We start from the raw sequence: 12,236 nt of genomic DNA, 5'->3' as shown, positions 1-12,236 counted from the left end.
AAAATGGAAGATGTTTTTTTTTTATGCCTTTGTATGTTCTTGTTTGTTTATGTATGTTTTGTGTTTGTTGTAAAGAATAAAAAATTTTATTTAAAAAAAAAAAGTGTATCTATAAATACCAGTGGCTAAAGGCAAAAATAGGAGAGATTTGTTGCCTTTCTTAGGGGCTTCTTGGAAGCATTTGGTTGGCCTATTTATAGACGGGGGCTGGAAAAAATAGCTCCTTGGTCAATTTCAGCAGGGCACCATTTATTTATTTAGGCACGCATGCAGACAAAACTTACAAAATGTGACTCTGGGCGGTGTATTTTATGGAGCAAAATCTGCAGGCTCAGGTGCATAATTGGCAAACTCACATCAACTTGATTCAAAATTAGTTCAGTATCATCAGTATCATGAAAAAAAAGCTTAACTGCTTTAGAAATTTCTTCTTTAGCTTATAATGTTGATGCATGTGTAGTGATGAAATCACTGAAAAACACCCAATCTTACACCGTTAAGAGAAATGTCCAAAATAGTTGTCACCTGAGATATTGCTGGGTTCAAAAACAAATCTAAATATATTTTGGTTTTCAAATTCTTATCTAATTTTGACATCTTACTTGACTGGCAGACCTGGCTTGTGTATTACTTACACCTGAACAGATTTATTTCCCATCTTTTAAATGCAACCCAAGGAGATGGAAGAGGAAGGGCAAGGGTGCTCTGTATCTTCATTAGTATATCTATTGCAATAACTGTGGTTGAAAAAAGTAGAAACATCAGACTACTGCTAATCAAGGTATATAATTCAATCAATTCAAACGTGCTATTGTTTGGAATGTGTAGTCTAAGATTATTATGTTAAAGATTTGAGGCAGATGCACTCAAAAGCATATTTTATATTAGCAGATTTTAATCCAACAATTGGCATGACAAAATATTATTTGAGAATAATAATAATAATATATTAAATTTATATGCTGCCCGACTCCCAGCGACTATGGAGAAGTTAAATCTCTACCTCCCTGAAAATTTAATAGCAGTTCTCTTACTGTTTAAACACTCAATGAGCATTATGCAAGTCTCTGTTCACACTAAACATTTGGTAATTTAGATCTACAAATGATGCTGTACCAAGTGATAATCTGGGTGAATTTACATATCGTGCTACAAATAGGAACTCAAGCATTGATTATATGGCTGTTTCTTGCAGTTTAGCAGGCCTGCTAAATCAATATAAAATAATTTGCATACTAAATAAGAGAAGTGTGGACAAAACAGAAAACATTTTTGTTTCAAACATTTCAAGCCTTCTGAAAGCTCTGCCAAACTGTATTGGATTGGTCATGGTTGGCAAAAACAAAATTTAGCACATTTTGGATCAAAATCTGGAGGGATCTTGTAGTAGTTTTATTGGGCAAGTAGGACAAGACTGGTGCACAATCTCCTCATCTGCATGGCCCGATCTTCCCAGGACCTCCCTTCATTCCCACCCTTTCCCTCAGCCACCATCACTAATGTTCTGACAAAGTATAATGCACTGGCTGGCCTGCCACTAATCTTCCCAGTGCCTTCCTTTCCCTGCCTCCCAAAACCACTGCTCTGCTGTACTGGCCTACATTCCTCTTCTTTATACTATGATGGTTTCAACAATAAGGAACAGGCTCCCTGCCCAGGATATCACTCCACTGTACCAGCCCCCCTGTCTTTCCAGGGTTTTCTCTACTCCCTTTCTACTGCCTCCCCTCAACTGCTACTGCTGTTACTCAGATCTACACATTTCCATGGAGGAAATCCTTCAGCCTTGGCATTCCCCCCCCACTCTTATTCCTCCCAAACCACTCTTGCCTGGAGCAACTCTTTCCACTTATATCTAGAACAAAACAACTCTGTTTACAACACATCACACAGCATAGTAAATACAAACACTTACAATCTGGTTTTTAAAGGGGCCTGAATGCCCACAAATATTGCAAATTAGCAAATGTATAAAAAGGGGGGAGTCAGAAATCAACAGTTCTTTTTATTATTATTATTTCCTTCTTTTTTCTTTTTAAAGTATTTTACTGTTGTTAAATTTGCTTTGTCTTTTTTTCCTTTTATCAACATTATACACACACACACACACACCATACAATATAATGGAGATTTTAATATTAAATAATTAGCTTAAGATTGAAACCATTATTATATAACCAATACTATGATGTGAGTTACAGCAGTTCTTTTTTTAATGTTATATTTAACTTTGAATGAAAAAGCCAAATACTTTTATGCTTTTAATATTGACAACCTAAATTGTAATTAATATTGATAGCATTTTTCTTTCATTTCTCTATTTTCAATATTTTAAGCTATCTAAATAATGGAATGTTAATAATCTCTAATCATATCATATATAAGCATCATTGTATTGAAACAATACAATGTATCAAGATTTATAATAATAAAAAGGAAAAAAATCCTGTTTGTTCTATATGCAGGCTAAAATATCCAAAATGTTTCAATTCAGGCACAGACCACCCCAAACCAGCTCTTCTGTACACAGAATTGTACATACTTGGAGTGTTTTCTACATCCCTATTAGCTACTGATATCTAATCACTATATCCAGAACACTTGACCTACATGCCACCCAATCTAAACTTTTCGCTGAAGCAACTCCCTGTGCCAATCCTGAAACTGGAATTTCTTCTTCTTGGATAAGACCGTCCTCTCAATATCATCCATCTTCAGATTTGATTTCATATCACAGCTATCTAGGGCAGTACTCTGCTTGATAATACCGAATGGCTCTACCATGTACAATGTCCTCTACTGATGACTTCCAAATCAAGGGTTAAAAATAACTACTTACAGAGAGAGAGAGAGAAGTACTGGCTTGGTGAAGATTTCTTAAATTAAGGCCTTTCAAAAATGTAAAACCAACACACTATCAATCACAGCATCTGGATCAAGAAATGAAAAACAAGTTTTAATCAAAAACGAAACGGCAACCTCTGCATCTGGATCAAGCTTCTGCTGTATGATTGGCAGAAGTCCTTGTTCTGGCAAGTAGCTGCCAGACTTCTTCCCAGAAGCCCTCGGGTTGAGATTGTCACATCTACATGGTTGGGTGGGAAGATAAAATTTATAAATTATTTGCTAAAGGACAGAATGGGAAGCTGACCCTAGATCTTGATACTGTTGAACTGCCATCCAACTGGCTCCCTGAACAACTTCTGATATTGCAGTACTAACCAAGAGACTGCAATCAGTCAGAGCATCAAGTATAGATTTCATCCCTTCTAAAGCAATTAAGAGCCACCTAGATTGGTGGGCACCACTCCTGGCCTCTTTATTTGTTTTTACACATCATTCAGCCCAAATTTTCAATGGCTGGGGAACTGTAATGATTATTCTGAACTATAACAACATGGAAGTGAATTTCATTTGAACTGCCTTTCTATTAGCACAGTAAATAAATGGTAGACTCTACTTCTTTATGATAGAGTTTTGGACTGAACTGAAGCAGAAAACTTAATAGCAGATGAGCAAGCAGGCTTTTACTCAGGCTGCTCATTAATGAAACAGGCTTTAATTTTATCACATTTGGCTGAAAAACATGGCACCAAACCAAATGCTGCCCTGTATGCAGCACTTGTTAATCTTAAATGTACTTTTGATTTAATATTTTGTAATTATTTTGGCAAAGAACAACTGAGCTCCACAACTGGCCACCATCTGCTACTTTTGATTTGTATGTTATACAAAAACATTTGCTGGAAACTGCTGCAATGCTGCAACTTATTTAAAGGAGAAATTCCAACATGCACACGGGTTAAACTGTATTGCGGGGTGTTGATTTTGAATTATTACATCGCTTCTGTGATCTTAACATTTAGAAAGGCCAAATTATCACTCATTGAAGCTGGCTTCTGGGCATCTCTCAGTATTATTATAAGCAGACAATCTCATAATTTATTCTCAAACCCCAATAGCTTGAAGAAGATTCTTGAATCGTTTCTTTGCTGTAAGGAACATTTGCTATCAATTAATTACTCTAAAACTAAACACTTGGTTTTGCTATGAAACCAACATGCTAAAATGGACTTCAGAAGGACAAGTCATGAAACAAGTGAAATGCTTGAAGTAACTTGGTGCTACCTCCAAGATGCAATGGACCTTTAACTTACATGGCACAAAATGCCCAATGGATTGCAAGACCACCCTTGGTCTCAAATGCAGTTCTCTGTATTAAGACAGGACTAAACAATGTTTGGCCCAGTCAGTGAGTAAAGAACATTTGATCTTTGGTAAAATTAAAATGTCATCCTTAATTCTGGTAGATAAATTCCCTCATTTTGGAAGCACACATTAGAGAAGAAATTACTTCACTTGGGTTTCTCTTTATCTACTATCAGCACAATGACTGATGATCATGACAAACTAGAGCTCATACAGAGGACCCTAAATATAGACTGTCAGTCTCATCAGGAAAGATAACAAAATCAATCCATTTAGGCATACAGATCTACAACAAAAGGCCAGCTGGGTACTTAAACCAGCTCAATATTCCAAAATAGCATAGGATGATGTCATTAGCACATTTCACTGTGCTCCAGTTGGCAGCCTTCCACAAGGAATATACATGAAAGTACCATATTCAGAGGCTATGTTTATCCATGTGCCTCTAGGGCAACCAAAACAATGACCCATAATTGCAACTCTGGCTCGTGTTCCTTTTTCGCCCACCGCTGGTTGTAAAATCTCATGTCCAAAAAGCTTTTGCCCAACAGCAGATAAATTTGCACAGGCAGGTTCTGAAAACTTTTATTAATCAAGAACTCAGTTACATCATTATTATACAGATATATCATGTAGAATGCATTCAAAGATATCCTTGTTGTGATTACGGAACCCGCTGGTAGGCAAATAAGGAGCAAGAGCCATAACTTCTATAAGGGTTACTTCCAGGACCGTCTCTCCCCGGTTGTTTCAACCCATCCTATCTGTTCTGGCAGAAGTTGCATGCTCTGGGTGCCATCAGCTAAGGAGTGACAGCTGGGGGGGCCCAGGAGGACAGCCTTTTCTGTCATGGCACCTACCCTCTGGAATGCCATCCCTCCAGAGATCAGGTTGGCCCCAATCCCGTTGTCCTTTTGTAAAGCCTGAGGACGTAGCTCTGTGCCTGAGCCTGGGGCTCCAAGTGTGGAATGGAGCCTGTTGCCTGGCTGTGTTGAACGCTGAATTATCTTCTTTTCCAGCTCCTATGGATTTCATATTTTTGTATATGTTTTTATTGTTTTTAATTTTGTAAGCCACAGTCACGTGCGTGAGATGGGTGACTATATAAATCCAGTAAATAAAAGAATAAATAGTTCATTTAGTATAAATCTCCTCTTTAACAAAATATCCAGGTTGGCCTGACACATTTTATGTTACTTTTGTGTCCAACTAACATGACAAAATCAGCTTGAAAGGTGCTAAGTTTCTTTTCAGCACATGTCACACTTGACAGATATTGTTCAGAAGGGTCACTAACTTTATAATTTGAAGTTAGTGTATATGTTACATTGTTTCTGTTGTCTTGCTGCATATATTTCCTTTTGGTTTATATCCATGGTCATAAATGAAATAAGATTTTAAAATCTGAAATTGTGCAGACGCTCCCACAGACATTCTTACATGAGGAGTAACTACATAAAAAAACTTTTGAATAAAAATGGATAGATGGCTACTTTTTCCAGGTGCACTTTGGAGAAAAAAAATTGACCCACTTGAGTGATCCAATAAATAAGATATGTATTTTATAATATTTCCTTTTAAATTAAAAAAAAATACGAAAATGTTTTTTTCTTACGTACATGAAAATGTCACAAAAATGTAGGTAATTGTCAAAAGGTACCTGAGCCAAGGAGGTGAAAGGAAAGTGGAGGCCCTAACTTTGTACCATTATTAATATCTTGTTGAGAAGAGCATTTTCTTAAAGCCAACCCCAAAGACCTGTAGAATGTATATTTATATTGAAGGTCTCCTAAGGAAACCTCATTTAAAGGGCTAGTTCTGCAAAGATACTATGGAGTTCCTGATTAACTGTGCTCTATGTTCATTAATATGTATGAGGCTGATCTGAGTACTGCCATCAAGATTGACCATATTTTCTACTCATGGAAGGAGCAGAAAAGACAGAAAACAATAGAAGGTGGTAGGAGGAAAGGAAAGCCTCACCTTTTAAGAAGAATCATTATCTTTAAATGGGGAGCATGATAAACCATTGGTTGCATACCTCCCAACATTTAAAGACAATTTCCCATTAAAATAATGAAAGGAGATGAAAAAAATTACAAAAATAACAAAAGGAAAAATCAGATTTTGCCTTGACTCTGCCCACTCTCTTCCACAGAATGCCACCCACATTCCCAATACAACCCTCAAGGCTGAAATGACCGCACATTACTGTGCTAGCCTAAACTGGGTTTATGTCATGAAAAAGGATCCTGTTGAGTCAATTGATAAGCCTCAAGAGCTATACTTACCCAGGTGGCTGAGGGCATCCTTGTCCCAAGGCCAGGTGCCAGCACCAGCTAGCTCTTCCTGCACAGAGCTGGCAAAATAGATATTGAGGAAGTGTGTGCTGTTCAGCTGAAGGACCTCCTTAAGTTCCTTCATGCTCATATATGCCCTGCAGAGTTGGTAGAGGGAAAAGGTGAAAGTTAATAACTATACAGATAAATCACAATACAATTTAGTATTTAAAAAGTCATTGTCCTCCCTGAACAGCTTCATGAGCGGAACATGTATACTGCAAACAAGGCTGTTCCATATTTAAACTCCAGCATTTAAAAGGATCTCAAGCCAAAGGTAGAGGCTGGGAAAAGCCTCTTCTTGAGTTTGGGAAGAATTGGAGCCAGTCAGAAGAAACATCAGTGGACTGATATATTCTTTACATTACACTTCAGGTGTTTTTTAGACCCATGTGAGCTACGGTTCAGAGAATGATCTCTTCTTAAGGCAGATCCAAGGGCTTCCAACAAAATCCCTTGATTCAGCAGTGGCTGCTATTAATGTCTTGTAATAAAATATCAGGGACAAGATCATAGCATTAGAGCAAGGAACAAAAAAGTTGCAACAGGAGTGGGATCCTATTTATTTTATTACATCAAGACCGTACAACTTATTAGACCCAGCTATTTGTGCCAAAGCCTGGCCCAAACTCCTCCCTTCTGATTTTAAGTTCCAGGTAGGAAGCTTTTTTATGTCTTGGGTAGACCCTATTTGAGTTGAGGTCCATCATATTTAGAGGGTTATCTCTGCTGCCTCTGTAGAGGGATTTTTTCCCCCACTGCCTACAGGACCCACAACATTAATAATTTTTCTCTCTGTTTCTTTAATTTCATTACAAATCACCCTAAGATTTTTAAAAGTATTATTCCAAAGAAGCAACAAATGCAACAACTAGATGTTGAAAAGTAGCATGTTTCAGCCACAGCCTACAAACCCAGCATAGATATCCAATCATGAACCTTTTTACGAGAGATGAGCCAGGACATTAGAAAGACCAAATCAAGTCTGGAAGGAGCAACTCCTTTGAGTAACTTTCCTTCCTGATGTCTCCACTAGTGTTTGGGACTGTCTTAAAAAAGTATCTGTGTTGATTTCATTCACTTATGCTTTCTGCATGTCCCTCACCTCCCTCTCCCTACTATGGTTTCTAATCAGAGGATCCACTGCAAATTATTGGCATATTAATGCATACCTGGATGCTATGATCTAATGTTATATTAAGGGGCAGCCAACAAAAAGAGAAAGAAGAACCCAGCAACAATTATTTCACTTCATTTGAGATGACAGCAATCAAGTCATATGACATGTGCACCAACTGAAGATTTCCTTAAAGTTCTGGTCTTTACATACATTCAGTATATTACCAAATAAGGTAAAAAGATACACATTTACCTTTGCTTCTGTTATATTAAGGGAGAAATGGGGACCTGCTAACATGGAACCCAGCCAATTATTTCCAAATTTTCACAGCACACTTCTATTTTCCAGCTCTTTTTCTTTTCCAGCTCTTCAACTGAGAAGCAGCGCACCCAAGAGATCAAGTTAAGCCATCAATGGCAGAAGATCCATTTCCAAAAAGGTTTGGGGCTTGTTTTGATGTACTCATACTCCCAATGAATAGCAAAATTTAAAAAGCCCACAGACACTTCAATGAAAGCTTTCTCCCTTTCTTGCTTCTCTCTTTTTTCAAGTTGAGAAGCTAGATTTTCTATCATTGTTAAAAAACAAGCCTCATTGCTCATCTCCCATTCTAGAATCAGGTTTCAGCTTGTGTGTGTCGACAGTTTGCCATGTACCAGAGAAATAAGAAGAGGAGAACAAGGAGAATAAGACTGGGATGAACTAGAATAAAATGGAACAAATTATTATTTATTTATTTTTTGCAAATACTTCTAATAAGCAGCAGCAGCAGGGGTGGGGTTGCGGGGAATCGTAACTTGCTTTTTGTCATCTATAGCAGGTCATTAGAGCTGCTTTTAATTTTCCTACTAGCTTTATTTGAGCCAATTTGGTGTAGTGGCTAAGATATCAAGCTAGAAACCAGGATACTGTGAGTTCTAGTCCTGCCTGAGGCATGAAGCCATCTGGGTGATTTTGGGCCAATCTCTCTCTCTATCTCAGCCCTAGGAAGGAGGCCAGGGCAAACCACTTCCAAAAAAACCTTGCCAAGAAAACTGTAGGGACTAGTCCAGGCAGTTGCCAAGAGTCAAAAACAGACTCAAAGGCGTGCGCACATACTAACCTTATTAAGGCAGTACCTTCACACATAGATTTCAACATGGGAGTGAGTAGCCTCTCCCCACCCTAAGGGGAGCTGTCTACAATACTGCACAATAGTCCACAATAGAGAACCTTGGTCTACATGCAGAGCTTATGCCATGAATACTGCAGACAAAAGTTGCACCATGTATAACTAACACCTCACCAACATCACAGCACAAGGCAGGGAAGAGAAAGGCTGCTTCCTGTTGCTCTCAAGTGGAGATCTATACACAAAGCTTTTATGTGAACAGGGCTACAATCAGAGGAACTTGAGTACCCTCAATACTTCCCATTACATACAGGCAATACCCTTCCTCTTTTTCCTCTTTCTTGCCCATTATTAAAGCAATGGAATATATAGGAGTGTGTGAATGAAGAAAATGCAGTGTCAAACTACCTCATTTTGACTTGGCTTGTTTTGGCCTCAAGATCTCACAGGCCAAAAGAATATAGTACAGGGACCATGCAGAAGCATTGTGATGAACCCCTAGTCATTGCTGAAAAATATACCAATGTATAATAATACAGTGGAACCTCAAGTTACGAATTTAATCCATTACGTGACTCTGGTCGCAACTCAAATTGGTCGCAACACAAGGCAAATTTTCCCATAAGGTTCAATGTAGTTACCGTTAATCCATTCCGGCGTCCGCGGACCATGCGTCAGGGGCGGAAAAATGGCCGCGGACCACATGTCAGGGGCAGAAAAATGGCTGCGGACCACGTGGAACGGGCGGAAAATGGCCGTGGACCACGTGGAACGGGCGGAAAATGGCCGCGGACCACATGGAACGGGGGGAAAATGGCCATGGACCACGTGGAACGGGCGGAAAATGGCCGCGGATCCGGTTCATAAGTCGAGGCGAGTTCACAAGTTGAGGTAAATTTTTGGGGCCGGAGCTGGTCGTATCTCGAAAAATTCGTAAGTAGGGGCGTTCGTAACTAGAGGTACCACTGTAGTTTCATTTCATCTATTATGGGATCCCACTCTGAATGGCAAACATCCTGACATTCTATGCACAGTGACAAGACTCAGTTCCCTAGAACCCTGCTCGAGAAACATTTACTAAGTGCTAAGTCCTTCGGGTCAGCATTTCTATGTATCAGTAGCAGAAATCCAGTCAGATAAAATGAGATCAAATATATCTAATGCACAGAACAGTACAAAATAGAAAGCATTAATTTAAAAAATCAAGAGGGTCCAATCTCTACAAATGTGCACTTTTGTCAATCCCAACAAGTTGCAGTCCTGATGAAAACCCCTGCTTTGAGAATTCTTTTTTAAAAATAGGCATAGTTGCTAACCACATAGTTAATGTAAAATCCAGTTTTGCTCTGTATTAGATTGTGAAACTGGTTGTGATCTCTCATCAGAGCGAACTTAACAATCCTGGTGATGAAAGCTTATGGTATGGGATCAGTATTTTCAGGAGAGGAATTTCAGCCCAATTCTTCAGTCACTCATTAACCTATCTTTGGTGAATCCCTGCAGAAAACAAGAATGCCTCTTCTATTGAATTTTCCCAGAAGTTATAAAATGGGCAATGACAAGACATACTGGTCCTGACCTCAGTGATGAGTTGCCTTCTGACCCAGAATCTTATCCATGTCTAAAACAGTATATATTAAGAGGGAGCTCAAAGCATTTTCATTGTTGTTCAACTGCTACCCCTTCCTCACAGATGAATAGAAGACAAGCAACCAACACTAGAAACAAAATCAAAACAAAACAAGCTGGTTCAAGATGTCAGTCTCATTCCTGCCCAGTAGTTGTTACCTCCTACTTCTGAAGAAAATTAGTAAAACCACCAGTTGCAAAATAAACAGGACTCTTCAAAACAGGGATTACAGAATAAGAAGCTCCCACTGGGGGTAATGCTCTTTTCTGGCACTTTCTCAACTATGTGAAACAGATGATTTTGACAAGAGGTTCACTGAGGCTGAAATACTTGTTTAATTAACTGATGACACAGAGAAGATAATGCCAACAAAATTACTTTTAATTAAGACAGAATAAAAGAATTGGACTGTAACTCTTTAGTCACTGGGAGTCAGGTGGCATATCGATTTATTATTATTATTACTATTATTATTATTATTATTTTGCCAGCCTAGGATGTTCCTCTGATGAAAGACAGCAACTTCCAGCTACAAACTGTACCACTGTGGACCAGTGCAAACAGCTGCTCAGATCAATAAGGGAATTAACAACCAGAACAAATTACCAACATTACCTTCTTGGATTCTCTAAGAAGTTTCATCTAAGATAAGCTACAGAAATTACACAAGTGCGTGCATTAATACATTTGTACACACATGCAAAACAAATTGCTAGAAAATTTGCCTGAACAATCCACCAGCAGTAGAGAACACTCTTCAACTGTAACTTTGAATGGCCTGTAGGAGATGACATAATTGCCAAAATTCCATTATATTCCACTCTCTTATGCATCTGGACGTAATTTTAAAGCAGAAGTGATATTAATTCAATATTCTTGACAGACTCCTAATTCAGCATGCCAAATTCAAAGTCAGGGATCTCTACTTCAATTTGCAAATGGACTGGCTATTTCTTCAAACTCCAAAGTCTCCAAAACATTGTACTTAAGTGAAGGAACACCATGTGCCCTTCTGATTCAGCCTATAACCTTCTAACTCTTTGGGGAGTCATCTAGAGTAAGAAGGTGTGAGAGATGGTGCAAAGGAAGCAGGGGAGTGAATTCAGTTTATATGAGAAGAGGTAACCAACCCAGAAGGAAGCATTTCAAAGTGATTCTACCTTAACTGACTCCCTATAAATCAGCCAGGAAATTTACAATTTTTAAGATAATGTTTTCACCAGAATATTAAAAATGCCTTTCTGAAATCCATGTAGTTCTCACTTCTTGTGTTTGACAGCTCTGTGCAGCCTGACAGAGGGAAATCATTCTATCATTCCTACATATACATTTATTTCCCCAGTACTATGGACAGCCATGTAATAAATCCAGCAACTGTTACCACGTATTTTCCTTCACATGTACAGGGATATAAGAACCGTTTGTAGTACAGAATGCACAGAACATGTGTGGCCAGTGACAAATGATTCACTAAAACCACCACCTGAGTCACAAGATTTTATTTATAGCAAAGCTTCTGATTATGCAGCTATACACAATTACTCAAATGCAGTTTAGGTTGTGCCCTGTGCCATCTTTCCATGCCAGTTCCAATTAACAAAAAAAAAAAAAAGAGTGAAGCAAGGTGGTATACTTGCCCTGCTCTTTTTAAGCATTGATATTAATGCCATAATTCAAGCTCTTGAAAACACTGATTTCTACCCACTCAAATTGGGCAATCAACATATTTTAGCACTATGCAGAGATGCTGCTGCCGTTCCCTTCACAACTCAAATGAGCTTTTGGGTCCCGGAAACATACTGCAGTGAAGAAAGACTTGCCATCAAG

The 12,236-nt window shown here is 38.5% G+C and overlaps 1 protein-coding gene across 1 annotated transcript in view; it reads right to left on the bottom strand.

Moving 5' to 3' along the window:
* PAPPA2 (pappalysin 2) overlaps positions 1-12,236 on the bottom strand; it is a 153,933-nt gene that overhangs the window by 108,063 nt on the left and 33,634 nt on the right. Inside the window, exon 3 of the mRNA XM_088153871.1 lies at positions 6,501-6,646. Coding sequence (XP_088009997.1) covers positions 6,501-6,646 — 146 coding nt within the window. The remainder of the gene's footprint in view (positions 1-6,500; positions 6,647-12,236) is intronic.

This window comes from Python bivittatus, unplaced genomic scaffold, assembly GCF_059951505.1.
Source record: "Python bivittatus isolate LINGU-HERP-01145 unplaced genomic scaffold, Pbiv_v1 ctg000700_np1212, whole genome shotgun sequence".
NCBI classification, from domain to species: Eukaryota; Metazoa; Chordata; class Lepidosauria; order Squamata; family Pythonidae; genus Python; species Python bivittatus.
Note: the sequence above shows the minus strand (reverse complement) of the source record. Positions and strands in the feature narration are given on the sequence as shown.